Here is a 25,051-nt window from a genome sequence, read left to right as displayed (position 1 = left end):
CGAAATCGACTTCGATTGCGCTGTAGTAATGCCTGACGTAAAATAGCCTGAAATTTCGTTGCAAAGGGACGCAGAAACCGAAGGACAGGGAGTAACTTCACCATCAAACGCATCATCGGGCCCACCATCTGGCTGTAGAGTCGGTTCCTGCGGAATCTTTTGACCTGGTAACTGAGAAGGGGCACTATGCGTTGGATCTTGAACAACGGAGACTGAAGACGCACTCGAACGAACCATTTCAGTGGCGGCCCGTCGGCTTAATTCTTCTTGCTCGAGCCGAAGCCGTTCTACATAGAGCGCTGCCTCTTGATCGGCTAAGAAACGGCGATGCTGCTCCTCCTCCTCACGGCGTCGCTCCTCGTCTTCGCGACGCCAATCTAAGTCGTACCTAAGGTCCGGTACATGAAAACGATCTCCATGCCATGCTTGATTCCGTCTAAACGCTTCGTCCTGACCCCACTCTTCGTCCGACTCGTAAGAATAAACCGACTGACGCCACTGCCTATCATCAAACTCTTGGTTTCCTGAATTAAAATGCCAAGCGGGGTATCCAGACCCACGACATGGCCCCGATTCACCGCGATAATGTTGGCGATCCACATCGCCATAACGATCCTGACTATAGTGCCCGTCATAATCACCTCAATGATCACCAAACTGGCCATGGTGTTCAATTGAAGAGGGACGTCTCAAAGGAGACCGATCCCGACTAGCCCGATACTCCGACCTCACCTCAAAGTCATCAAAATTGACACGATGACTGCTAGCTGAAACTGGACGAGGGCCAAAACCATGCTGAAGAGAACGAGCGGGAGAGCTGCGAGTGGCCCTTGGAGAACGAATAAGCACGTTTGCAGCCGGAAAATCTAAATTGCCGTACATGTCGTCGTCCGGATGGGAGCGAAATCACTGAAATACTTTCTACTGAAGGAGATCGAGCACGCGACGACATGATAGTTAATGAGCTAAAAAATGTCTAAAGTATTGGGGCGTTGTCCGGGGCGAGGTAGCCTTATTTTGTTTTTGTATGAGCTAAATCCCTAAATACATCATGTCTACACCCTTAGGGTCGAAACGTAGCGTTTAGAAGTGTAATTCGCATTTCGTCGATACACGTAAATACCATAAGAAAGTATCGTAGTAAGTAAGTATCGGCCAATAAGAAATCTGGGTTCACTATGTATAAAGGCCTGTATAAATGCAATGGGTCTAATGTGAAGGCCGATATATAAGACCTTCTGCTGGCTTCCACCAGGAGCGCAGCGGACCGTACGAAAAAATGGCTGCAAGCCAGGGAGGGAAACCAGCTAAATTATCCTTTCACTAAATCAGTCATATCTCAACCAATAAAATCCGGAAAGAAAATTCTTTTTGGATTTCAATGGTTGAGTATGCAATAAACCTTTTTAAAAAATTAGTTTTTTCCCTAGCTCCCCCGCTTTTCCCAAAATGGATGTTAAAGCCCCCCCACTTTCTGACAAAATTTTAAAAAACCCAAACTTTAGAGCTAAATAACTCCTAAACGGGTAGGAATTTTGTCATTCTGCAAACGCAGGTAAATCCGGCGTGCGAAGACAAACATGCCTATATTTTTTTATATTTTTAAGGCCTTTTCCGGATTTAGATCTGGAAAGCCACTCCGGGATTTCGGTCTACTTGAATCGTGGATCGCTTGTTAATTTCTTATAGTTGATCAATTTGTGAGAGACCAGACGTCGTGTATTTTCAGCCGTTTTTCATAAATTTTCGGTCTGTGCCGAGGTCGAGGTGGTTGGGGACGAGACATTTTGTGATAAAATGGTCAAAATGTACATTTAAAAAAAAATATTCAGAGGATAACCACATATGGTCTTGCCAAAAAGGAGAACCAAAAATGAGACCTTTTCTTCTTCCCTCCCTGCTACCCATTTTATAAAAATAACATCATTACATCGTTACCTCCATTTGACGGATGCCTTTTTCCGAGCCTTTTTCCCTCTCCGATATAAATAACTAAGTGCAGAGATGACAAAATGATTCGTAAAACGTTTTTTGTAATTTTTAATATAGTCACGCTTGTTAATTTCTTGAGCAGGCAAATTGCTCTATGTGTTTTTATTTCAAATTGACGGAAGGTATACTTAAAATCTAACTATTCCCCCATTTTTTAATCCCTTTTTCACCTTTTCTTTCTCTCATTATTTTCCTTAAAAGGTGAAAAAGGGATTTAAAAATGGGGGAGTAGTTTGATTCTCAGTATACCTTCCGTCAACTTGAAATAAAAACACATAGAGCAATTTGCCTGCTCAAGAAATTAACAAGCGTGACTGTATATAAGTGATTCCTTCTTCAAATTTCACATCGTAAGTTCGATTGACTGGAATTATTAGAATCGACGATAACACCTTTGAAATACAGTCCCCCTTGGTCCCCCACTACCAGGCCACAAGAAGCCAGCATAAGCCGTAAACAGACTCGCCTATATCACAATAAATCTTGTTTGGAGCCTAATTTGAACTATATTTATAGTAGTGATAAAAACACCTGTAATTGATGACTTAAAAACGATTACTTTTAGCGTATTGAAAGTGATTGTTTTGCACGAATGTTCCTTAATTCATGACGAACATGAACGAACACGATCGTCATATCGAATGTCACATCATCCCCCCCCCTCTATGTATGTGTTTTCATCGTTTCTTTTCGTCTCTTGTCACTATAGGACACGGTTCTGCTATGCTGCGAGTGCGACACGACGTTCCACCGCTCGTGCCTGGCTTCACCACCGGCGTCTATGCCCGACGGATGTTACTGGGCTTGCGACGACTGCCGAGCCAACGAGTCGGTGGAGAAGACTCCGGTCAAGGACAGCTCGTCGGAAGAAGGCAAAGTTGAGAACAACAGCAGCAAGATCTCGTCGTCATCGTCGTTTCAGCCCTTGGCGCCAATTAGTCTCGGTCCGTGGGTGTTTGGCACGCGCCAACTGGAACTCAAGGGCCCTCCGTTCGAGTGGAATTGCGTCCCCAATCCCGACCCGAGTATTCCCGACGCTTCGCTCTGGACTTCGGAAGACGTTCAAAGTTACTTCAGCCGGCTGGGATTCGAAGAGCAGGCCGCTCTGTTGCGCCACAATGTAATTGACACGAGAAAACGACAAATGGTTCCCAGCAGCTGTGTGTTTCTTATTTTCTCACCTTTTTGTTTTTCCTTTTTTTTCCTTTTTTTCCAATTGGCAGGAAATCGACGGTCCGTCCCTGTTGCTGATGAAGAGAAACGACGTCGTCGGCAACATGGGATTGAAGCTGGGCCCGGCCGTCAAGATCTACAACCACATTCGCCGTCTGCAGACACGTCGCGACGATCTGATTTACGCTTAAGCCAATTGTAGAAGAAAAACCGTCGCTAAGTTTGCAACATTTCCCTTCCACCTTTCTCCTCTCCTCACCAACATTTTTGAAACTTGGAACAAGAAAGCCGGAAGAAGAAGAAGACAAAAATCCCCCAAAATGCAATGAAATCTCGACGCCGATCAAGTTCAAAACAAGCAGACGTGGAATTGCATAATCATCTTTTCGTTATTCCTTTCTTGTTGTAATAATCGTCACACATTTACAATAAAGGGAAAAACGAAATAAGCTGCCCACAATAGTTCAGTTTCAGTTCGAATTCCAGCGAAGCGGCTACATACACGCATGATGAGAAACACTTACACACAGACATACGCACATCACACTCGCGCGCGCGCGGCAATTGCACACACACACACACACACAAACCAACATTTTCTCGAAAAAATCAGAAATATTCGTCTGCGCCCAAAAGAAAACCAGAAAACCAACGACACGAAAACGCGCAACTCAAAATGAAACGGGGGAAGGAACACGGAAATAATAATGAAACGGTTGGGAGGATTGGCCACGACGATGAAGAGAATAATAATACAATCATTAATGAGTGGGGGATCGAACGCGCTGACAGTATGAGGCTGAGAGACATGAGCCAACGGAAATCGGTTGTAATCGTTCAGAAACACAAATGAAACTCGACGGTTTTTAAAAAAAAAAAGAAAACTTAAGTACAAAGTTGAAATCGCCCCGAGGAAGGCCTTTCCGGTTTCCGTGTTTTGTTTTCTTAAAAAAAAAAACAATTATCGCACAAAACAACGAAATAAATAAATTACAAAGTTAAAAATAAAATCCCAAAATTACAGCGTGCCATTTTTTTTGTTTTAGTTATTTGTCTTCTCGTGACGGGAATGATATGGCAGAATGCAGAATGTTGGTGTGGTGTGAGCTGCCTTCGATAATAACTGACGTGGGGCTCCGTAAAAAAGCGCACAAATTCGGTACGGTATGGTAATAAAAAGCGGAACACTGAAAATAATCGGTATTTGCGGGAATTTTTGTCTTTTTTCCTTTTTTAAAAACAAACAAGAAAAAAAAATCTCGTCTCGTCTCCACACCCGGATCTGTACATTATTGGCGCCATTACACAATTTTAATAATCTTTTCTTGGTTTTTTTTTTTGCGTTGCGAGTTGGTTTCTGAATTTCAAAAAAGTTTTATTTTCTTTCCTTAATTTCAAGTCACCCGGCCCCCCAAAAAATTGACGCGCATTTTGACTTTTTGTGCCTTTTGTTTTCGCTTCTTTTTTCTTTTTTTTTTTTTTAGTTTCCAGTTTTTAAATTAAAAATTTCGGGCCGCAACTTTTCTTCTCTTCTTTTTTTTTGTTTTTCTTTTGACTTTCTTTGTGATGGCGACGGATGGAACCACACGGCACACGGTAATGGATTTCAACTAGAACCCAAACATCAGACGCAAAGTGACATAGAAAAAAGGAGGTCGCGGAGGAGGAATACGAGTGGGGGTAGGAGTAGTGGGGGCATTGCAAGGATTGTTCGAGTGTCTTATTTTGTGACAAAGAGACGAGACGGACTCCATCCATCCATCCATCCGTCTCTCATAAACGTTTGTCTTATTCGTCCTATCATCCTATCATCGAAGGGCACAGTGCGAGGAGAGTGGCGGTGTGGTGAAGGCGTGCCACGGAGGGACAGCAAGTCGGGATTCGGCCTGCGACCAAGGCGGTGACGGTGTCGACGAGCCACCGGCCGCCTCGCACTGTGTCCCCTGACGTCAGTCGCATCCGGCGTAGTGGTCGAACGAGCCCAGATATTCCAGCGCCGACCGGTAGCAGAACTGGTACTGATCCTGATTGTATCAAATAGCAAAAGGAGTTTAAAACTTAACCAAATCAAAGAGATTTAAAATAAAACCAATGGACGGTGTGTTTTTACCTCCGTCTGGACCATGGCCGGCCTCTGGGTGCGCAAGATGCGGACCGTCTGGAAGACGTCGACGACGCCTTCGTACTGCATCCGCTCCAAGTCGATGCTGAGCGTGATGAAGACGCCGGTGCGGCCGACGCCGGCGCTGCAGTGGACCGTGATGGGTCCCTCCTGGCCAAACTGCTCCTTGGTCTTGTGGACCTGGCCCAGGAATTCGATGAAGCCCTCGCCCGACTTGGGCACGCCCTCCTCCGGCCAGTCGGTGAACTGGAACTGGCGCACCGTCCTCGACTGTCCGTCCCTGGCGTCCGTCATCTTGAACTCGCGCAGGATGTACTGCGGCATGTTGTACTCGGTGACGGGCTCCACCACGACGTACTGGTAGCGGATGGATCGGTCCGACGGCCAGTACTGGTGGCACTTCTCCTGGCCCATCTCCTGCAGTTTGGTCAGCATGACGACGATGGTCGAGTTGTGCTCCCACAACATGCGCCAAAAGTCCTCGGTCGTCTCGGCCAGCGGCCCCTGGGTGGCCACGTAGGCGTTGCGGTAGCGGTAGCCGTCGACGAAGCTGGCGTTGATGTAGTCGCTGCCCTCCACTCCGCGCATCGGCTGCAGGATCACCCGCGTCGACTCGTAGGGCAACACGTTGACCAGCCGGTTCTTGGGCTTGTTGACGGGCAGGCTGGCGCTGACAAAGCGGCCCGGATGCGTCCGGATGCCGGCCAGCTTCTTGAACTCCTGCTGCATGCCCGTCATGCTGGACAGGGTGCCAGAGTCGCCGCGCACGCACGGCTGCATCAGACTCTGCAGGTGGGCGTGGAGCGAGCGGGCCGGGATCTCCGTGTCGCCGCACGTGACCGCCTCCAGCAGGGCGTCGTGGATGAAGATGTACTGGTCCTCCGTCTGGACCATGTAGTTGCGCTGGGCACGGAGGACCGTCACGTGGCCGTAGACGTCGATCGTGTTCTCGTAGCGCAGACGCTCCAGCATCGAGTCGATGACGATGAAGGCGCCCGTCCGGCCGACGCCGGCGCTGCAGTGGACGATCATGGGGCCGGCCTCGGCCGAATTAAGGGCCCTGACTCGCTTGAGGAACTGGAGGAAAGGGGCCGGGTGGTCGGGCACGCCGTGATCCGGCCAGGCCGTGAACTGGAGCTGCTTGATCTCGCGGTGTTCGCTGGTGCCCAGCCGGTGGAGCTGGAAGGTGCGGACGCAGTAGGTGGCCAGCTCCTGGACGTCCGTGATCATGACGCTGACGACGCCGTATGTGTCCGAGCCGCGGCTGGGCCAGTACTGGTCGCACTTGATGCGGGCCCGCTCCTCCAGCCGCGTCATCATGACGATGGTCGACGTCTTCTGCTCCCAGCACATGCGCCAAAAGTCGGCGAACGACTCGGGCAGCGGCCCCTGGGTCGCGATGTACGCGTCCCTCTTGCGGTAGCCGTCGCAAAAGTTGCCGTTGATGTAGTCGCTGCCGGGCACGCCCGGCACCTGCTCCAAAATGATGCGCGAGTGGTCGTAGGCGATGACGTTGGCGTAGCGGTTCTTGGGCTTGTTGATCTCGGCGTTCGAGTGCTCCCACGTGAACTGCTGGCCCGTCTCGATCGACTCGTACTCCTGCGAGAACTTGAGATTGTCGTTCATCTTCAGCGCGTCGATGTGCAGCGAAATGTCGTGGATGATGATGGGCGGGTGGGAGGCCATGCCCGGCGTCTGGAAGTTGAGCCGACGCAGTTCCACCGGGTCGTTGACGGCCGTTGAGGCTCCGGCGGCTCCGGCCCCGCCGGCCGACAGGGAGGCGTCGGCCAGACCGACGCCGCCCATCAGCGGCTTGGTGACGGACGAGTGGTCAGACGATTTGGGAGAGCGGCGCTTCTTGCGCGAGCAGACGACGGCCACGATGACCAGCAGGATGACGAAGACGACGGCCGAAGTGGCCAGGGCGATCCACAGGAGGCCGGCTTCCTCCGTCTCGGACGGGACGGGCACGTACGACGAGTCCACGTTGCCCACGTTGGGGTTGGGCCGCTGCGGCAGTTCGCCGGCGGGCGCTTCGCGCATGTCCAGCGCCAGGTAGTCGGAGAACGGACTCGACGTGTAGAGGTGCTTGTGGGGCGTGTCGACGACGGCCCGGAGGAAGACCCGGTAGCGCATCATCTTGTCCAGTTTGCGGTTGAGCATGCCCTCAAACTCCTCGCCGTTGCCCAGCAGGAAAGTGTAGGGCACGTTGCGGCGCAGGAACTTGGCCGCCACGTAGGGCTGCACCCGCTCCTCCGACGGTTTCATCGTGCCGGCCTTGAGATTGCCGTGACCCTGCTGTCCCCCACCGACGCCTCCACCACCGCCACCACCTCCACCTCCGGCGTGACTGTTGGCCTGGATCAAATCGCTGTTCATAAACTGGTCCGGCTGCTTGTGCTCGCTGCGCTTGTCTTCCGGCACGACGACCAGCAGGTAGTGGCTGATGGGTCCGTACTCCTCCGAGGCCTGCGGCAGGATGACCGTGATCTCCTCGCCGTTGAGGACGCCGTAAAAGTCCGGCTTGACCATGGGCAGCGGGGCCGCCATCTGAGTGGTGACGGTGATGCGGGCCGGCGGCCGGTAGGAGCGGTCGGGCGGCACGGCGCTGACGTTGACGTTGTAGGTGGTGAAGGGCGAGAGCTCGTTGACGGAAAAGGTCAGCGTGTCCTGCGATAGGATCGACGTCTGCGGACTGATGACCTGCGTCTGAGTGATGCCCTGCGAGTCGACAAACTCCTTGACGGCGTCGAACGTCACCTTGTAGCTGATGGGGTTGAGCCGGATCGGCTGCTGCCACGACAGCGACATCGAGTGGGTGCTGACAGAGTGGGCACGCAGCTCCGTCGGAACGTCTTCCGGCTTGACCGTCACCGTCACCTTGTCCGACAGACGGCCGTAGCCCGACTTGGTCCGGGCCGCCACCGTCACCGCGTACTGGGAATTGCGCTCCAGGTTGGACAGCTCGCACGAGCCCGTCACCGGCACCGATTTCTGCTGCCACTCGTCCAGGTCGTCGACGGCCGTCATTGTGTAGAAGACCGTGTAGCCGATGACCTTGCCCCGGCCGGGCACCGTCTCCCACCACACCTCGACAGAAGAGAAGGAAGTGGCCATGGCGCGGACCGTCATGGGCGCCCGGACAATGTCCCGCTCCGTCCGGAAGAGGACGCGGTCGCTGAACGGACCCGATCCTTTGTTGGTCCTGGCGTAGATGCGAAATTCGTAGTCCATGTTCTCCTCCAGTGAAGTGAAGACGGCCTTGCCCATCGAGCCCGACACGTTGCGCTCCGTCACGACGCTGTTGTCCACCTTCTTGTAGAATTGAATCAGGTAGCCCGTCACTCGGCCGTTGCGGTGCTCCAGGGCCGGGACGTCCCAGCGGATGACCACCACGTCGGGCGTCTGGAAACGGTACGTGATGTTGGTTGGCGGACCCGACGGGGCCCCTTCCGGCGTCGGCAGAACCTGGACGGCTTCCTGGCCGAAGCCGATGTGATTGCGTCCGGCTACCCGGAATTCGTACTCCAATCCGCGCTCGAGGCCTTCAATGAGTCGGTGCTGGACTTGCGTTCCGTCCAGGGCCAGCTCGATCATGTTGTTGTCGCTGGCCGGCATGCCCGACGTGTCCTTGGGTCCGTAACGCAGCCGGTAGCCTTTCAGTTCGCCATACGACTGAGTGGGCCGGCTCCAGGCCACTTCGACGCTGACGGTCGGCTCTTCCTTGACGATTTTGAGGTTGACGGCCGGGCGGTTGGGGACGCCGCCGGGCGTCGTCGCTTTCTTGGGAGCTGAACGAGCCCCGTCGCCTTTACGGGTGAGTGCGGCCACCTGGATCGAGTAGGACGTGTCCGGCTGGAGACCGCCGATCGTGTATTCCTCAACGGCGCCGACGTCGTATCGCAACGGCTGGCCAACAACGGCATCCTAAATTAAACGGTCAAAGTTAGAAAGATCAGTTGAGCCGGAAGAAAATTTAATGAGAACTGGAACCTTTGCGTCGACTTCCTGGACGTGAATTTGGTATCCGCGGATGATGCCGTACTGTTCCTTTTCGACGGGCGGTTTCCACTCGACTCGGATCGACGTCGAGTTGACCGAAACGACGGCCACTTTCTGCGGATCGCCGGGAACTAAAATCGCACGACGGCCACCCAAGGGAAATTTGAAAAGAAATAAATTAGTACACTGCTCCGCACAATTTCGAAATGACGAACATTCACAATCAATCAATTGAATTTAAAAAAAGAAACATAAAATAAAAAAAGAAATTCGAAAACTTGACTGACGGAAAAAAAATTAATTTCGAAAAAACTGGACTCGGGTTGTGTGTGACCAAACGACAGAAAACAAGACACGGAAAAATCAAAACGAACACGGAAGGAATTTGTGTCTTTCTTTTCATTATAAACACGTTGGATGTGGAGAATGGAAAAGAGAAATCAAAAAATTAAAATAATTCAGGATCGGGTTAGACGATATGAAGAGTTCCATTCGAATGACGTTGAAAGAGAAAAGAGAGGGTCATCTATATCCCACACACACCACAGACAAAAAAGATGTTGTTAATGTTGATCAAAAGTTGGGATCGAAAGGGTCGAGGACAAACTGTGGGTCGGATTTGAGGGAGGATCGGTAGATTGTCATTTCCGTCGATTGAGGATGATGGGAGGGGGGGGGGGGAAATCGACGGAACTTTTTTTTATTTTTTTCTCCATTTTGTTTTTATTTGACGATTTCATCGGCTGACGGAATTGGACGGACGCAAACTCGTTGACCGAGGCAACACATTTTCACCAGCCGACTACAATAAAAGCGTCTACGCGCTAAAAAAAGAAAAAAAAAAGAAGCTGGCCAGCAATATAAGGAGCGGAAATGTGCGGGATTCATAACCGGTCATGAAAATTCATCCGGCGAGCTCGTGAGAGCGACGGCAGCAGTCTGAGCCAAAAAAAAAAAACGGATGGGAATAGAAAAAGAAAAAACGGGACGCGAGTGGATCGTCTGGATCGACTGGATGGGGAGGAGTATGTTGAAAAGTCGCCCATTTCGACGTCTTAACGGATCGACGACGAAAAACGATGAAAACGGAGAGCGAGAGGACGTCTAGATAATGGCCAGCGTGTTTGCCGTAGAGCTGCTGGATGGGAGGGCGAGACCCAGTTGCTTCAAAGGGGCCAGCCGAAAAGCGGAGGCGGGCGCGTGTTATTACACCGTATTGATTACTTACTCGCCATCTGCCGGAAGGAGCCCGAACGCGGCCGGCTGTTGTGTAGAGCCTTTCACGTCTGTTTTTTCTTTTCTGTTTCCTTTCTTATTTCTTATTTTTCTTGTTCGCATTATGCCAACGTGTAGGTGAGAAATGTGTGAGAAACGAGAAAATTCGCCAAAGTGAAAGTGCGAGACTGTGTGAATGTGTGAAAAACGAGACAAAAACGGTCCGAGTGCCGGTGCGGATTTGACGACGACGACGAGATCAAAGTGAATTTTTGTCGGTGCAGTGAGTGAGAGCGGAAAGTGCAAAGACAAGTGAATAAAAGAAAGTAAAAAAAAAAAAAAAAAAGATATATGAGAAATGTTACGTAAATAAAGAAAACATGTGAAAAATGGGCTCGAATCGCATCCATCCGAGTGACTTGTCGCGACGGGACATTTTAATTTAAAAAATTTTATTTTATTTTTTTAAATTCCGGAAAGCGACTTGTCGGCACGAGACGAGACATGCGGATGGTTTTTTAATATTTTTTTAAGTCTGTCGGCGACGGACGTACTGGGTCCAAAGAGCTTTACGAATTGAACCGGAGGCGTGAGTGTGAGAGGAGAGGGGTCTGGGACCGGAAGTAAGGAACGAGGATATGAGAAAGAGAATAAAAAGGTGAGACGGAAGATGACGAGAAGAATAAAGAAGAAAATACGTAATTTATAGACTGAGAAGAAGAAGAGTTGAATACAAGGTGATAGATGGAAAGAAGAAGAAGTGAAAAGTCAAGCCCAAACCAAATAGTAAAAAAGCAAAAACAAAAAGGGACAAGCTCAACCAGACAGGAGGAAACCGAAAAAGGGGAGCAACCCAAAAATAAAAAAATGAAAGAAAGATGGACGGAAGAAAGTAAGAAATAAAATTAGAGAGAGACAAGGAAAGAAGTGATATAGCAAAACACCACCGGAAGGAATATCACCGAGTAAAATACAAATGCCATTTAGTCTATAAATTATTTAAGTTGGCAAAAAAAATGATTCAAATGAGAAATTAAAATAACGCCCACATCCAAGTCAAATTACAACGGTCGTCGAAAAAAAAAAAAAAATCTAAATCAAAACTTTAAAAAACCGAATTAAAGTCAAGACGAAACAGACAGACGATGGCTAAAAGACAAACGATTGGAAAATGAAAGGCACTGTACCAATGACGGAGTCTGTGTGATTTGTTTGTTTTTGCATTGTGAGAGACATAATGTTTTGTGCGTGTGAGGTGGCGCAACAGTGTGATGGAGGCAGCGGACACACAACAAACACGGACACACACACACACGATCAAAAAAAAAGAGAGAAAGAGAAAGAAAGAGAGTTAAAAAAACGACACCTGCAACAAACTGCAATCAAATCCCAGCGGCTCCAGAAAAAAAAAATTCGTCTGGCCGTTTCAAACGCTTGCCAAGTTAATCGTACAAATCGTCTCACGCCCTTAAACGCTAAATGCAAAGTGACAGAGTGACGGAGAAAGTCGTCGTGAAGAAGTGAAAGAAGAGGTAGAAGAAGAAGGAGAGACAGAAGAGTCAAAGTGGAGAAGAATCGACCAGGAAAAGTTTGAAATAGAATCTGAATAGGCAAATGAACGTTTTGTGTTTCTTCATTAGACGACAAGAGACGACGAAAGACATTAGCCCTTCTAATCACGTGAGAATAGCAAGTTAAGGCATCAGTAATTTAAGTTTAGCAAGTCTTAGTGGCTCTAGTAGTAGTCCAAAGTGCACGGGAGATGAGAGATCCAAAAAAGAAGAAACAGACGGGCATATTAGAATAGAGATAGGCAAGACGCAAAGGAAGATAAACGCCGTCGCAGTAAGTAGGGGGAGAGAGAGAGAGAGTTGGAGCTGGCCCGGAATCGAGAAAGAGATACGTACCATCTTCTTGGGTTCGAACGGTGATGGACTCGGACGGAGGGCCGTCTCCGACCACGGTGCCGGCCAGGAGCCAAATGCGGTACTGGGTCCATTTCTTGAGCTCCTCCAGTTTGAATTCCGTCCCGTCCTGCAACGGACTCTTGAGCATCATCTCAATGGCCTCCTTGTCCGGCCGGCTGGCCTCCACGTAATACAGCTTGTAGTGGGAAATGTGGCCGTTCTGCTTGTCCACCGGCGGCGGACTCCACATGACCCGCACCGAACTGCTGTCCTCCGGCTCGGCCCGCACATTCTCAGGCGGCGCTGTCGGCACTTTGAGGAGGGCAAGGCATTTTTTGGATTTTTTGGTTTTTGTGGCGTTTTTTCAATCATCGTGACACGAAATTAAGGGGGACGGGCAACCGAATCAGATGAAAATAAACAAAAACATATTGGGATATTTAATTAACTGGTCAAAAACATAAAAAGTTCAAAATTTTGTCAGAATGAAATGGAATGAAATCATAACGTAACGAGGGTCAGGTAGTGCGATCTTAATTCGATATTGTTATCCTTAATTTAGCGCAATAAAATTATGAAGTCATTTAACCTCTCGGCATCTTAAACAATCGAATGAGTGAATAATTATTAGCTGGCGATACATGCATAGCATACGGTTTTTACCAATCGCGTTCGATTATTATTGGTTCGGTTCAAGTTCAACTAGCCGGGCCAATCGCAAAAATTTTTCAAATTAAAAAAAAAGAGTAAAAAATGGTAAAAAACGGGAATTTAAGTGAACAAACTAAACTAATAAAGTGATTATTTCGATGCAAAAATGATAAAGGTGCGTGATGAGACACAACGAGAGCAGAAAATTGGCGGCATCAAACATCGAACGAAGTGCGACGGTGATGGTTGCTAGTGACGAGTCAAGTGGAACTCACAGTGAATGAAACCGTCCAGACGTTTCAGTTTCAATTTCGCCACTTACCTTGTCAAAGCTTGTTAGTATTAAATTAGAACTTTGTTAGTTTCGGGCATCGTTCGCTAGCGGGATTTGACTAATCAATCGACAGATTAGATTGAAATTCGGGTCATTTTTTTTTTGTGTCGTTAAGTTATTCGTTTAGCGGCCAATTAGAAAAGATTCACAATCGGATTGGGGAGGAGGATACCGGAGGAGAGACGGGAGAGATAAGAGAGAGACGGGCACAACGCTGGAATGTTGGGCGGAGCATTCCGGTTGACTGGACGCAATAGAGAAACTGACCAAAAAAATCAGGAGAACGAGAGAGAGAGAAACGGTTTGACGAAAAAAAGACTTACCGTATTGGTCGGTTCGTACGGGGATCGGCGGGGTGGTGGCCCCTTCGCCGCGTTTCGATTTGGCCGCCAGCCAAATGTAATAGAGCGTGTTGGGTTGGAGGCCGTTGAGGACATACGTTTCACTGACGGGCAGAGGCCGATGATGTTTCTCCTAATCGACCAAGTGGACGAAAATGATCATCAAAAGAAGAGCGGGAAAAGTAAAAGTAAAAAATCAAATCAAAATGAAAATGAAAAAAAAAAAGGAAAGAAACGGGCGACGGGTCGGTACACAGCACGTACTTTGGTGAACGTGTCGTTCCAGTAAAGTTCGTAGCTGTTGACATTTTCGCCCGTGTGATGAGGTCGTGCCCATTCGAGCGAGACCGAAGTGGCCGAGACGTCGATGGCCCTCAGTCCCGTCGGTTGGCTGGGCACGCCGTGCTGGGTCTTGACCTGGACGGGCGTCGACAGCGGTCCGCCGCCGACGCTCGTCTCCGCCTGCACGCGGATCGTGTAAATCGTGTGCGGCGTCAAGTCGCTGATGGTCGTCAGCGGGTTGTGGTCCACCACCTGCGAGTCCCACGACGCGATCGGCATCCCCGGGTTCATCGTGTAAAACACTTTGTAGCCCTGCGCAACAGCCACAAATCAAAATTAGTACACCGCCCATTTATTATTTCATATTTGCCCAGCCTCAAACAATCCAACAAAATCATCAACGGGTCATCATCATCAATCAAAAACAATCGAGACACGCCCATAGTCGGTAAGTAAGTCCCAAACGTTTAGAAACCAATTACAGTAGTCGACCGGCGGCATTTGACGTCGTCCATCAAATAGAGTCTCGACATTATTGGCCCAGTCGACCAAAAAAAAAAAAAGAAACTAAAAACTAAAAACATAAAAAAAGGGAGAAAATGGGATGTAGCAGCGTCGGCACTTACAATTACTTGGCCGTTGGGCGTGTCGGGCTCTTCCCACTGGATCACCATCGTCGTCGAGCTCAACGGTCTCACTTGCACGTTTTTAGGGGCAGATCCGGGCTCTGCAAGGCGCGTCAAAACATTCAACAACGTCATTATCCATTTCAACCGAAACAAAAAATAAAAAACAAAAACAAACAATCAAGTCGAAGCGAAAAAAAAAAAGACACTCGACTCCTCCCCTCTTCTCTTTGGCCAACAGCCAATCAATTCAACGTCAAATCATAATCAAACCAAACGAGGAAAAATAAATCAATCAAATACAACTAATCTCCATGATAAATAATAAAAAAAAAATAAAACAAACCAAACTTTTCTCCGACATAGTAAAATGGGGAAAAAACTTAAAAAACTAAAATAAAACTTTTTTGTTTTGTTTGTTTCCAACTTGTGTCAAAATGATCAGACTAAACTAAACTAAAAAAAATAAAAAAGCGACTGAATATGTAGAGTATACACCGAGTGCATAATACAAGGAAAGGGGGGGGGGCGCAAAACAAGCGGGTAGAGAGAAGATGGGAAATGAAAGTTAACGAGGCGAGCACTCGAGACAGTCGAGTAGGTCGTTTCTAGAGTGGCGAAAACTTTTTTTTTCTCTCTCTCTCTCTCCTCTTTCATCTCCTCTTCTTTCTTCCAGCCCCTCCCGCCCCAAACGAAAGGCAACACAAATGGGGGGAGAAAAAAAATAGATCATTATCACAATAACTAAACGAGAGGGCGAATAGCGTATGCAAATAGTCCTCCGGGGTGAAGGCTAAAACGGAAACAAAAAATGAAGAAACGCCATTTTCTCGGAAGAATAGGAAAAACTTAAACTTTCAAAGAAGAAAGAAGAAGAACTGCTACTGAAATACGAACTGCTATAGAAGCGACCAAACAACTTTGTGATTTTCGAAGTGATTCCAATTAGGAAACTTACTTGGTCCTCCGTATGTGGGATCGGCTTCAAAGGCAAAGCGGATCGATTAGAAATGAGCCGCAAATTGCAATGGAAATTTGGTTAGAAATTTAGAACGGTTGTCGGTTAATCGATGGGGTGAGGTGGTAGGGGGGCATGGCATGGCAAAGTGCAAAGTTGCGAGTATTTTCAAATTCAATAATTCCACGTTAGGCATATTTAATTATCAGAGTCGGACTAAGACTTTCAACGGCTGGATGCTGCCGCACACTCCCAACACGGGACCGGTGGGTTTCGCCGATATTTACCTGTTTCTCCCGTGGTGACGAAGGTGGCCGTGCTGGCCAGACCACGGCCGATGGCGCTGACAGCCACGACGTAGAACTCGTATTCAGTGAACGGGTTGAGTCCCTGCACTGTGTAGTAGTTGGTCTTGAGGCCGACCACTTCCGAATGCTCAGAGGCCGCCGCCAATTTCGGCTTGTACTGGATCACAAACTCGACGGCCTCGCTCGGCGGCCCGTCGTAGTGCCAGCTGATGTGCACCGAAGTGGCCGTTATCTCGGAAATGCGGACGTTGGACGGCGCGTACGGCAGTTCTAATCATCCGGTGTGGAAATGAACCAAAATTAAGTTAGAAAACATTTTTTTTTCTTCTTCTTTCGGCCGGAAAATTGTCTAAATTCGACTAAAGGACTAGAGGAATGCCGGGCGAATTACCTTCGACGCGGACAAAGGTCGTGTTTTCCACTTGGCCCAGCTTGCTGGAAGCGACGCAAGTGTAATTGGCCGACTCTTGTATGTCTTCCAAGACGAGGATGTTGCGGCCAATGGGCAGCGAATGCTCCGGCTCCAGGTCCTCCAGGCCTTTGCGCCACTTGACGTACGGCATGGGCGAGCCGCCGGCCACGCAAGTGATGTTGAGCGACGAGCCGGGCTTGACCTCGTGGATCGATTGCACCGGCATCGAAAAGTAGGGCGGAACACGGCGCACTTTTTTGGCCATTTCATTTTTTGGTTAGTCCAAAGTGCAAGTTGACAGAAATAGAAAAACAATTAAGAAAAAAAAATTAACAAACGGCCAGAAAATGGACGTAAGAAATTAGTAGAATTGAGTTGAGGACGGCTGCGGCTCACCTCTGACGTGCAGCGTCGACACGTTCGATATTTCAATGCCCAGCGAGTTCTCGGCCACGCATTCGTATTTGCCTTGATCCTCTTCTTCGCTGTTGGTGATTTGCAGCGAACCTGAAAAATGATTCGAAAAATAAAATAGAAAAATAAAAATAAAAAATCTTTTTCCACTTGGCCGTCGCATCAAATTGTATGTAATCAAATGAATCGATCCCTTCCATAATCAAACGGGCTGTCCGACCTTTTTACCTTCAACCCGTAACCTTGCGCAAAAATGTCCGCCGAGTGGAAAAGGATTTCCGCAAGAGCGGGGATCAATCACGTCATCGACAGACGGCCGGTTCACACAAAACTCGTTCAATCGACAAGAGATAAGAGTCAAAAGAGCCAAATGATTTTAGGCATCAATCATCAAATCATTCGGGGCGGCTCGTTAGTTGTTCATGCAACTAGAGGGGGCCACTAAAAAAAAGGGGCACGGCCGGGATCAATTGCACGGACCGATGAACGAAATGCATTCACTTGACGGTAATTTTTGTTTCCGTCTTTCCAAACTTTGCCTTTGATTTTTGACTTGTCAAGTTTTATGACTGGGCGGATGAATCAAAGTGATGAGGTTACCTTTGGATTTCGAGTCGGAAGCGATTTGCTGGTAGCGCGGATTCGAAAGATTGACGGGCACCATGTCACGAATCCAAGAGATGGACGGTTCCGGAATGCCGGAAGCTCCGCATTCCAGGAGATGAGTCCGCCCCTTTTCCACGACGGGTAATTGAGCCGGCCACGACGTGATGCGCGGAAATCCAGAGGGCAAATCCGTTTCTATCGGGACGGTAGAGAAAAAAGGAAAATTAAATTTTAAAATTGAGTTAAAACAGGAAACTTGTTCAATTCAAAATTGATTTATTCAAAATACGAAAAGAAACCCTAAAACGGTTGATTCCAAAAGAATCTGTTTGACAGTTGTTGGAAAACCTCATTGACAACGGCCTAATCATATCGCCATCGTCGCCCTAATAACGGACGGCCTGCAACTAATTGGTCGACCGGCGTTGCATCACGTCAGTTTCGGACCAGATTGTCCCGATATCGATCGTTACCCATCGATTGGGTGGGACTCCCACTTCCCCCCCCCCCTCTCCTTTCGACACACATCCGGACAAATAATAGAAAGAAGAATAGGAGGGTCGGAATGATTTGATAGTTGCAATTCCTCTTCTTCTTCTTCTCTTTTTCTTTCTTTCTTTCCTCCCTGTCGGGCGAAATAAGTTGACAGCAACTCTCTGACTGACGGGCCGACACCCAGTGGCAAACTGTCGCCAAACTATCGTCCGTTTCGGGCGGGTCCATTGTCGTCGTCGTCGTCGTCGCCGTCCGTCCCGTGTTTATTGGCTCTTTCGGAAAGAGAGTCGAGACAGCAAGCGATGCAATAATATATTGCTTAGCTGGCCACGATTGAGCCGCCCAGCTCCACCCAACCAACAGAAAATCTTTTCCTCTTTTTTCCTTTTTTCTATAAAGGGAAAAAAAAAGTTTCCTTATATGTTTTGCCTATTTCTTTCTTTCTTTTTTCTTGATTTCTTTCGCCGGGCTGCGGGTGTCGTGGTGTGTCTCTGACCCGTCAAGCATTTTCCGCTCGGATGGCGACAACGACCGAGTCAGCGATTCGCTTCTGCCTCCCCTTTTTCCAACCTCCCCACCCAAAAAGAAAAAAAGATAAGGAAAGGAGCGCACAGTGAGAGAGAGGATTGCTGGTGTTGCTGTCTGTCTGTCTCCAGCAGAACGTTGCGGAGATAAGCAGGCGGCGGCCGGGGAAAAAAGAAACGAAAACTAACGACATATATATATTATTATACAAGGCATCTTGTGTGTGCCATCCAAACCCAGAAACAATTGGTGAAGGCACAGGGCAACGAATCCTTCATTCCTGGCTGGGGGGAAAACTAACGAGCGGCCCTAGTCCATCGACGGTCACAGGCGTGGCCCCCAATTCTCTCCCATTATTACGAAATGGATTTAAATACCAACAATGTCTCGTCCGTCCTTTGACATCATTTTACGGATGGCAAACCGATATTTTAACGAGTGATCCTGTGGTCTTCATCTTCCACCAAAATCAGTCGGCCTCATTCCATAACAAGAAGAAAAAAGAAAAACTCAAATGATTACAATTAAGAAAGAATAAGGACGTGTAAGGAGAGATAACGACATTCGCCCAAGCCTTTGCCCCATTGATGATCCGCATTTTCTTTGGCTGAAACGATCCTTGATTGATACGACACTCTTATTAAAAATAATAATAATCGCCATCATTCGGATGGTGGTGAGAAAGAAAAGAGAAAAAGAATAAGAGAGATGGGCTGCTGCCACCGCTGGTGCCGCTGGTTATGATTACATTAGCCGCACAAGAAGAAGAAGTGTGGAGGAAGAAGAGCATTGTGTGTGTGTGTGTGTGTGTATGGGACCTGGGCAATAAAGCTTGGCCGGGGATCGAGTGGTAGTAGCAAGGATCAAATAAAGGAGAGAAAAGAAATCGACGAAAATGGCTTCTCATCTCCTCGATCCTCTTTATCTTCTTTTTCTTCTTCCCAATGGCAAGGAGTCAAGGAGCTGCTCTTGCCGAGTCCTTTCATTCTCATCTCCTATACGAGTCCCTTTTCTTATGATCCATCGATGATCGTCGTCGTCGGCGTTCGAGAAATGATCCACTTGGGCTCAGAGCACAAGGAAAAAGGAATCCATCCAACCATCCATCTCTAGCCCCTTTACTTGGGGGAGGAGGATATATAGGCAGCGGGGGGGCCGGCAGCAAAGTCCGGGATAGGGGGCCAGCCAGCAGGAGTCGGCCCTGTCGGATCCACTTCAACCGTATTATTATTACATATAAATTCAGGGGGGGAGGGATGAGGTGATTGCGGTTGCTGCCTTCCTTTTCTGCCCGTCGTCGTCGTCGTGACAACCTACTGAAAATGAGTATCATGTGTATGTGTGTGTGCCGGCCGTGACGCGCTGGCCGTGTTCCTCATTCCTCATTCGATCCTTATCGCCGCACTGAGTGAGGGGGATGGGGAAATAGACGAGAGGAAGGAGAGATTTCAGCAAAGCCGCTCATCTTTGATTCTCGGCAGCGCAACGGCCGTATAACAATAGGGTGGCGGGCGGGCGGTGCGGTGCGTCAGCAGCTCGCAAACAATTTCTCATATTCCGTTTGTTGCCGGACGGACAAGAAAGAGAAAGGAAAGGGCCGAGTTATAGTGCCGGGCCATACGCAGGCGTTGATTCCCCCATCCCCCTCCCTCCCCACACACTGTTATTAACATTATTATGATACCTTTTGAGACGGAGTGAAACGACGTCATATCGCATCAGGGCCGGCTGAAGGAGAGAGAGCCAGAGAGAGAGAAAAGATCCTTGCGAAAGGGATAAAGGAGCGCCAGGGCTTAATATCGACGGGCAAAGATATTCAATGTGCTCGGCTCTTCTGGGCTCGTGGCTCCCCGCTCCCTGCAATTTGACGGTGGGTGGGTGGCCCATGTCGGCCGTCGTTAGCTGTTCCGTCTGCCTTATTCACTCGTTTCACTCTTGACTCTCATCCGAAATACGACAGGGCCGTCTGTCGCCCGATCAGAACCTTTCAAATGCCCCGGCCGTTCCTACAATAAAGCGCCAGCCAGACGGAGAGAGTAGGACCAAGAGCATTACGAGATCAAGTCTCTTCAAGTGTTGCACACTCTTCTTTTTTAATGATCCTCCTCCTCCCTCTTCTCCTTTTCCATCTTCTTCCTCTTCTTCTTCTTCCATCCAGTTTCTCTGTCTGTCTCGTCTCGTCTCCTAGGCCCGTCTCTCACGTAGACATCAAATAGTCTTAGGCGGGCCCCCTTCGTTTTATTGGCGTCGACATTTAAGTGTTGCCCCAGTGCCAGTCGTCGCAGGGAGAAGCAGAGATACTGCACTCTGCACGTAGGGAGGACACACGAAGTCTCTCCATTCCCAATTGCAAATGAAATCCTATCTCTCATCCCTCGATCCGGTATCAACAGCACCGGCTCCCACCCACACTCCCACATATCTTTCTCTCCCCGAGCTCCGCCCATCGACAATTTTTGACTTTTTTCTCTTTTCGTTTACTTTTCGCTCACTTGGAAATCACTTGATATTTGCAGGGGGTAGAGAAGGTTAGCTCACGTTCGTGCGCATTGCGTGAATCGGTGGCGAGGGAAGGGGGGAATGGACTCGGTGACTCGACGGCAAAAAGATTTGCCCCCCACACCGTGCGAAAAGAACCAGAGCAACTCGTTTTCTGGCCATGAAGTTGGAAATCGATTTCGAAAAAACAAAAAAAAAAAAAAAAAACAAAAGAAAGAAAAAGGCACACAACAAAACTCGCTGTTTGTATGCGTACCGGTGTGCTGGTGGTGCTGCTGCTACTCAGGTGCTAAAACTGGCACACGATATCGATCTCACTGTACCGCGGGAAGGTCCAGGAAAAGCACAGGGGTTTCCTTCCTTTTTCTTTTCTTTCCCCCGTTGCGTGAAAAAATTTCGGGGATCAAATCACCTCGAGCACTCGTCGGCAATCTTGACCCAATTTGTATGCGTAATGCCAGACGGACGACCGTCCGACATGGGACAGAAGGCCGGCCACCTGCCCAACACGGCGTAACCCTGGACACGGAAAGAGCCACCAGTCCGGTTGAAATTCAATTGGACGCCCCCCTCCTACCCTTCGTCGACTCAGCTGTTTAACACCACCACCAGACTACAAGGATCCCCCGCTATCGTCGGTACCAGGCGACTGCGAGATAGCAGACGCATCATGAATGATGTAATAAACGACATGAAAGGACCCAGGCATTTCCAGCAACAGTCCAGGGACTTGGCAGGTAAAAAAAGGAGAAGGAAAGAAAATCAAAAAGTCCAAACGAGTCCAAACTCTTATTGATTCAATGAGCAACTCAACTTACTTTTCTTTCTTTCTTCTTCTTCTTCTGCATCTCCAAAACGAGTAGAGGAATAAAACGATGAAAGTAACAAAAAAGGGAAATATATCTAATTCAAGGCTCCTTCTCGTAGGAATGAAAAGGTCCGTTCCCCACTACACTTCCGACTAGCCCGTGGGATATTTATTCAGACAGATTCCATCCCACCCGAAAAAAAAGGAAAAACGTAACCTAGGGAGGAGGAGGACGGACATTTTCCCAGTTTAAAATCTAAAAAAAAAATAAAAATGCTCGATGAACTTTTGAATTGAAACATTCACGAGTTGGCCGTTTCATTTTGGCCGCCTCCCCGGCCGGGATTCCAGCCCTCATTCACTTTGATGAAGCCAAAGAAAATTGCCTCGTGAAAAATGCATCAAGAACCCCCTGAAAAATGGACGAATAAAAAATACCCAAATTGGCCCACCATTTTTTACTATTGCAGTTTAGACGAATTTCTGTTTAGCTTCGGGGATTTGAAAAGTGCCAACCATTCACGGTCGAGAGTCCCCATTGACTGTGAAACGGAATTTTACGCTTTTCACCGTTTTATTCCGGCAATCCTTCCAATCAGGAGCGATCAAAAATAATAATAATCATAAAAAAAAGGGAAAACTTTATGTCGATTTTTATACACCCCCCGAAAAATTTCCAGGGTGACGCTTCAACACGCAGCGTGAATAGTTTTCACTTTTGATAACCTCGTGGGTGTCATTTTCAGACGACGCCCACGCCCACGCCGCCACCCGCATGAATAAATGCTCCGGGCGACGGAGAAAGGATCAGAAAAAGTCGTGAACGTGAACGGAATCAAAAGTTTTCGTTTTTGTTTTTCTTCGTTCTTCTTACCTGGGTAGATGGATAAGGTGGCGGATGCGACGACGGCGTCTCCGACTCCGTTTTCGGCCACGCACTCGTATTTGGCGTCGTCCTTGCCCGCCTTGGCCGAGTCGATCCGCAGGACCGACATGGACGGCTGCGGGATCACCAGGTAGCGCGGCGATTGCGGGGAAACCTGCCGACCAACCAGAGAAAACAATTGATGAACGTCGAGCCAAAAGGAAAAGCGGAAGCAGGAGCAAGGGGATAGAGAGAGAGAAGAACAAGCTGCTGGACGTTTTCAAAATCATCACGAGGGTTTAATGAGACGTTATGACGACCAAGGAGAAACAAAGCAAAGAGGAAATGGAAAGGAGGAAACCATCCGGAATCGTCATCATCCTTCCCCCTCTCTTTTCATAGCGGCAATATTCTTGGTCTGCTGCTGCTGCCGTGTCGTGCGTGCGTGCGTGCAGCAGCAGCAGCATCAGGACGGCGGCTATGATTAGATTCTGATGGCCAACGGGAAAACGGGGAAAAGAGGGGATGAAAGGAAATGGGAAGATATTGGCGCATCAAGATGATCCAGCAGAGGGATTTTGTGCGTTCGTCCATTATTACGTGCGGCAGCCACCCAACCCACCCACCCACCACATTTATCCCGGCCAGAATTTCTAGGAACCGTCGTGATATCCCCCCCACCACCACCACCACCCTCGGCCCACTGGCGGCCCAGCCACCGCCCAATCTGATTGTCCACAGTGGGAGGGGGATGTGGGGGAGAATGTGGCGCAATATGACAGTCTGGTCATCATCTATGAAATCAGATCGATCCTGGACCTAGTCACATGTATAACCACCCACTCAAAAAGAGTCTTGATAAGTCAACAACAATCTCTCGTCTCTCGTCTGTGCCCACCCACGGTAATTGAGTCCTGGACAATGGACCCGAGTCTAATGAATAATAACCCAAAAGCAACGGGAGGAGGGAACAAAATAATAGTAAATATTTCTTTTGGCTGGACTCACCTTGCGTCCGTTTTTGCGCCATGAGAGTTGAGGCGTCGGTTCTCCTCGGGCCCGGCAGTAAAACGCGGCGATTCCTCCCGAACGAACGGCAACGTCTTTCGGTCGCTCCACAATCTCGGGCGGATCTACACACACACAATATCCGGTTAGTTTTTTTTTTATTTTTTGTTTTCCAACAACTTTCGACTCGCCAAACCCCCAAGTCCCCGGTCCCTCCTTGACGTTATCGCAAAAAAATGAATAAACAAACAAACAAACAAGTAATAAAAAAACGGGAAATTCATAACAACGTGGAAAGTGAAATATATATCCGACGGGGAGGGGGGAAGAGCCGAGACCTGGAGAGGGTCGGTAGGTGGGTCATTGGATATTCTGACATATTACCGTTACACAAGTTACACGCGTTACCCACACACATCGGAGAGTATCGATTCAACAAACGACGGGCGAAATAAAAAAGCGAAGAAGAATTCACAACATTCATGGAACTTGGAGAGGAGGGTACTGGTCATTTGTAAACGCATCGATACTTTTTCGATTCCTTTGATGGCCAACATTTCTTTTAAGATTGCCCCCACCCTCCTGTTTCTTCCCCCTTTTTTTTAATGGAAACTACGTCCGGCTGGATATTTACTTTGTGTGTGTATTCGATGAAACAACAACAACTAAACCGGAGAAACGGACCAACGGGATTGAACTTACAACAAAGGAGCCAATGCAGAAATGTATAAACTTTTTATGGAAGAAGAAGAAGAAAATGATTAAGAGAAGGAGCCCCAATAAGAGTTTAGCTTGAACCCGACCCCATTTCCCTTCCCGCCCTGGACTCTCCTGGACGAGGGGAAGTTTCTTTTCTTCCGGGAATTTCTTTTTATTTGATTAGTTCCAAATCTACGACAATGGGCCGGCTACTAGACCAGAGCGGCCATTACAACTGGACCGTGTCCGTCTACCAGAGCTCTCGGTCGGTGTGTGTGTAGGTCCAGTTTCAAAGGAGGAGGGAGAGAAAGGCGCAACAAACCCATCAATCCAAAAGGCTCGTCTCATCTTTCTTTTAGCCCCCGACGTTTCACACAGCACCAGTGGCCCACCCCGGCCCAACTGAGAACTTAATGGCCGTGGCTCTTGTGGCCATTAGCGTCACTGGACTGTGTGAGAGGTTTATTGCTATTAGATTCTATTCCCTCCTCCTCCTCTTCTTCTTCTTTTATTATTTTTCTTTTATTATTATTCGCTTACTTTTAATTAATTTTCTTTCCGGGCTGAAGGAAAGAAAAGGAAAGAAAAAAAGACAGAAAGAAACGAAGGTGGAAACCAATTCAAATGGTGTCGTTTCCCGCCGCGTTTGTTATATATATACTCACGTGTCAAATATTTGACGAAGTCGATGAAGTTGACGGTGTGATTGGAAGTGAAGGAGCCTGATTTTTGTTTTTTGTTTTTTTTTTCATTCGGAGAAAGAGAAAGAGAATGAAAAGAACTACCCGATAAACTTTTGTCCCTTTTGT

General features: G+C 48.4%; 2 protein-coding genes across 9 annotated transcripts in view; one reads left to right on the top strand and one right to left on the bottom strand.

Moving 5' to 3' along the window:
- Positions 1–972: 972 nt before the first annotated feature.
- On the top strand, positions 973–4,392 carry LOC124194817 (lethal(3)malignant brain tumor-like protein 3). Its single transcript, XM_046589202.1, has 3 exons — positions 973–981; positions 2,702–3,112; positions 3,216–4,392. The coding sequence occupies exons 1-3, from the start codon at positions 973–975 to the stop codon at positions 3,354–3,356; spliced, it is 561 nt and encodes a 186-aa protein (XP_046445158.1). The 3' UTR covers positions 3,357–4,392.
- Positions 3,536–25,051, bottom strand: part of LOC124195038 (tyrosine-protein phosphatase Lar-like) — a 40,344-nt gene continuing 18,828 nt past the window's right edge. Inside the window, exons 4-19 of one of the 8 annotated variants that reach the window (XM_046589504.1) lie at positions 24,908–24,964; positions 23,544–23,668; positions 22,545–22,710; positions 17,338–17,538; positions 16,720–16,830; positions 16,303–16,575; positions 15,891–16,181; positions 15,604–15,627; positions 14,646–14,746; positions 14,002–14,331; positions 13,720–13,870; positions 12,412–12,723; positions 11,692–11,703; positions 9,281–9,420; positions 5,276–9,214; positions 3,536–5,189 (exon numbers count right to left, since the gene is read on the bottom strand). In XM_046589504.1, coding sequence (XP_046445460.1) covers positions 5,115–5,189; positions 5,276–9,214; positions 9,281–9,420; positions 11,692–11,703; positions 12,412–12,723; positions 13,720–13,870; positions 14,002–14,331; positions 14,646–14,746; positions 15,604–15,627; positions 15,891–16,181; positions 16,303–16,575; positions 16,720–16,830; positions 17,338–17,538; positions 22,545–22,710; positions 23,544–23,668; positions 24,908–24,964 — 6,308 coding nt within the window. In that variant the 3' untranslated portion in view covers positions 3,536–5,114. The remainder of the gene's footprint in view (positions 5,190–5,275; positions 9,215–9,280; positions 9,421–11,691; positions 11,704–12,411; positions 12,724–13,719; positions 13,871–14,001; positions 14,332–14,645; positions 14,747–15,603; positions 15,628–15,890; positions 16,182–16,302; positions 16,576–16,719; positions 16,831–17,337; positions 17,539–22,544; positions 22,711–23,543; positions 23,669–24,907; positions 24,965–25,051) is intronic. The other 7 variants (XM_046589505.1, XM_046589506.1, XM_046589508.1 and 4 more) reach the window with 7 other exon arrangements.

Source organism: Daphnia pulex, chromosome 5 (genome assembly GCF_021134715.1).
Source record: "Daphnia pulex isolate KAP4 chromosome 5, ASM2113471v1".
In the NCBI taxonomy this organism is placed as follows: domain Eukaryota; kingdom Metazoa; phylum Arthropoda; class Branchiopoda; order Diplostraca; family Daphniidae; genus Daphnia; species Daphnia pulex.
The sequence above is the reverse complement of the archived record's forward strand: the minus strand, read 5'-3'. Positions and strand labels throughout refer to the sequence as shown.